We start from the raw sequence: 2,612 nt of genomic DNA, 5'->3' as shown, positions 1-2,612 counted from the left end.
ATTTTCATAAGTTTTAAAATATTACTGAGATGAATTATATTTTCATGTAGTAATTTTTAAATCATACTTTCACCGTATAATACATAAGTTTCATTGCAGCATTGAACCCTGGGTTAGTGTTATAATAAAAAGTATATTGCATTCAGGCTGGGTGCAGTGGCTCACGCCTGTAATCCCAGTGCTTTGGGAGGCTGAGGCAGGCAGACCACTTGAGGTCAGGAGTTCCACACCAGGCTGGCCAACATGGCGAAACCCATCTGTACTAAAAATACAAAAATTATCTGGGCATGATGATGTGTGCCTATCATCCCAGCCACTTGGGAGGTGGAGGCAGGAGAATTGCTTCAACCCGGGAGGCAGAAATTGCAGTGAGCTGAGATTGCGTCACTACACTCCAGCCTGGGTGACAGAGTGAGACTCTGCCTAAAAAAAAATAAATAAATAAAATTTATATATATATATATATAAAACATTTAGTGCCTATTATACAGTATATATTGTGTTAAATTCTTTATAGGTATTATTTATGAAATTTAATTTATTCCTCAGTACAAGCTTGTTGATGTAAGTTATCATCCTCATTTTACAGCAAATATACTACTAAGACTTTTTTTTTAAAGTCTTCCAACAGTTTATTAGAAAGAATGTAGGCATTTAAAAAAATCCCCACTGTCATGAACATAAATTGAGGTTTTCAGCCCTGGTATAAGCTGAATCAAAAAAAGAAAAAATCCGGCCGGGCGCGGTGGCTCATGCCTGTAATCCCAGCACTTTGGGAGGCTGAGGGGGGCAGATCACGAGGTCAGGAGATCAAGACCATCCTGGCTAACACGGTGAAACCCCATCTCTACTAAAAAATACAAAAAATTAGCCGGGCGTGGTGGCAGGCGCCTGTAGTCCCAGCTACTTGGGAGGCTGAGGCAGGAGAATGGTGTGAACCCGGGATGTGGAGCTTGCAGTGAGCAGAGATCGGGCCACTGCACTCCAGCCTGGGTGACAAAGAGAGACTCTGTCTTAAAAAAAAAAAAATACAATAGTGTATTAAACATTTTTCACTCATTTGCCATACTGACAGTGCAAATACAAATCTGGACTAAATGTACAGACTCTCAAGCAACAATGTACAGCTTTCTTCGTCTTCCATGCTAAGAGATGTAAAAGCTTAAGGGTCAAACAATACCAAATGTACAGGCTTCAAAAACCATCTAAGTTAGGGCATTCTCTAGTTTTAGCTAAGATACACCTGGAACACTGACAACTGATCACTTACATAGAATAATGTGAAGTAAATTTTTTGAAAAATAAATTTTAGTGGAACAATCCTGAAGGATAACACCAGAGGAATAGCAGGTTACCAGTAAGGTGTCAGCCAATTTGTTCAGCCACTTTTGAATCCATGTTCTATAATCTAAAATTTAGCTCTCTTTCCCTAAGCTGAGAGCTTCCTATCATCATGTCAGTATCTATATTATGAAGAAAAGGAGACTTAGGTGAGATGTTTTTATTTATCACAACTGCCGCATTAATTGCCTAGGACCTCAACAGCTTCATGAAAGTCTGGGAAATGTTCATGCATAAGGTTATTGCCTTAGCTGACTTAAAATTGCCCCCTACAATGGTACATATCAACCCTTAGTGAAGCCCTTTAAAAAACAAACAGGTTGAAAAATGGGTTAAAGTAGGCAGCTACAGCATCTGCTTTTAGATCAACTCAGGAATTCTCTCAGTCATGAAATCTTGCAGAGAAGTTATTTTTCTTTCTCAAAACCCAGGTGATGACAATATTCCTTACTCCAGATCTGGCATTTTTTCATCATCACTGTCTTGTGAATCATCATCTGCTCCATCTACTTCTGGTAAATCTACATCCTCATCACCACCCATGTTATTCGTCATCTCAGAGAAACGATCAAAATTAGACATGTCTTCATCTGAATCATCTTCCCAGTCTTTCCAATTATTGAAGTCAACACTAAGCCAATTAAGCTTTGCCCTTTCTTTTGTTAACTTTGGCCATGACTGTCCAGATTCTCCTTTTCGTAAACAACATAAAATTGATCTGTCCGTTCTTTTATGCTTGGAATCATTTGTATCAATACAGTGAAAAAGATCAATTTCGTTTAAATGCTTAAAATTATCACTTCCTCCAAGACAACTGAATGTAAGTTTGGATTTTTCAAAATTTACATTAACATCCTTACTGTCTTCAACACAAAATTCAATGAAGACATAGTGCCTTTGATCGTACCACTTTGCAGAAGCAGGCTGCATTGTGAACGGGGCAGGGGGAGGGGCGAACGGGTGGGCGGGCCTCTCTGGCGGGGTCTGCTGCTATGGAGTCCACTTCTCTCCAGTGGCGACTCAGCGTTTTCTTCCCGGTCGCGGCCTCTTCTTGCTTCCCTCAGGCGACGGCAGCAGTGGCTGGCTCGACCTCGGTCCCCAGAATGCACTGCGCAGACTACTAAGACTTTTAACCACATTTTATGACAGTTCATAATGCCACAAGGTTCTGGCACTTGGTTCAAATGATAACTCACTTTGTTAAAAAAAAGAAGGTTAAATTATGTTTAATAACTGCTCCTTGTTCTTCAAAGTAGGCTAGGAAAGAAAGT

General features: G+C 40.0%; 1 protein-coding gene across 1 annotated transcript; it reads right to left on the bottom strand.

Moving 5' to 3' along the window:
• Positions 1 to 607: 607 nt before the first annotated feature.
• LOC100967263 (prostaglandin E synthase 3-like) lies at positions 608 to 2,324 on the bottom strand. Its single transcript, XM_034930702.3, has one exon. The coding sequence runs from the start codon at positions 2,269 to 2,271 to the stop codon at positions 1,789 to 1,791; it is 483 nt and encodes a 160-aa protein (XP_034786593.1). The 5' UTR covers positions 2,272 to 2,324; the 3' UTR covers positions 608 to 1,788.
• Between the last annotated feature and the right edge of the window lie 288 nt (positions 2,325 to 2,612).

This window comes from Pan paniscus, chromosome 1 (genome assembly GCF_029289425.2).
Source record: "Pan paniscus chromosome 1, NHGRI_mPanPan1-v2.0_pri, whole genome shotgun sequence".
NCBI lineage: Eukaryota > Metazoa > Chordata > Mammalia > Primates > Hominidae > Pan > Pan paniscus.
The sequence above is the reverse complement of the archived record's forward strand: the minus strand, read 5'-3'. Positions and strand labels throughout refer to the sequence as shown.

What these genes read in the sequence shown, in the direction of transcription:
- LOC100967263 (XM_034930702.3), bottom strand. Translation starts at nt 2,271, where the DNA reads ATGCAGCCTGCTTCTGCAAAGTGGTACGATCAAAGGCACTATGTCTTC.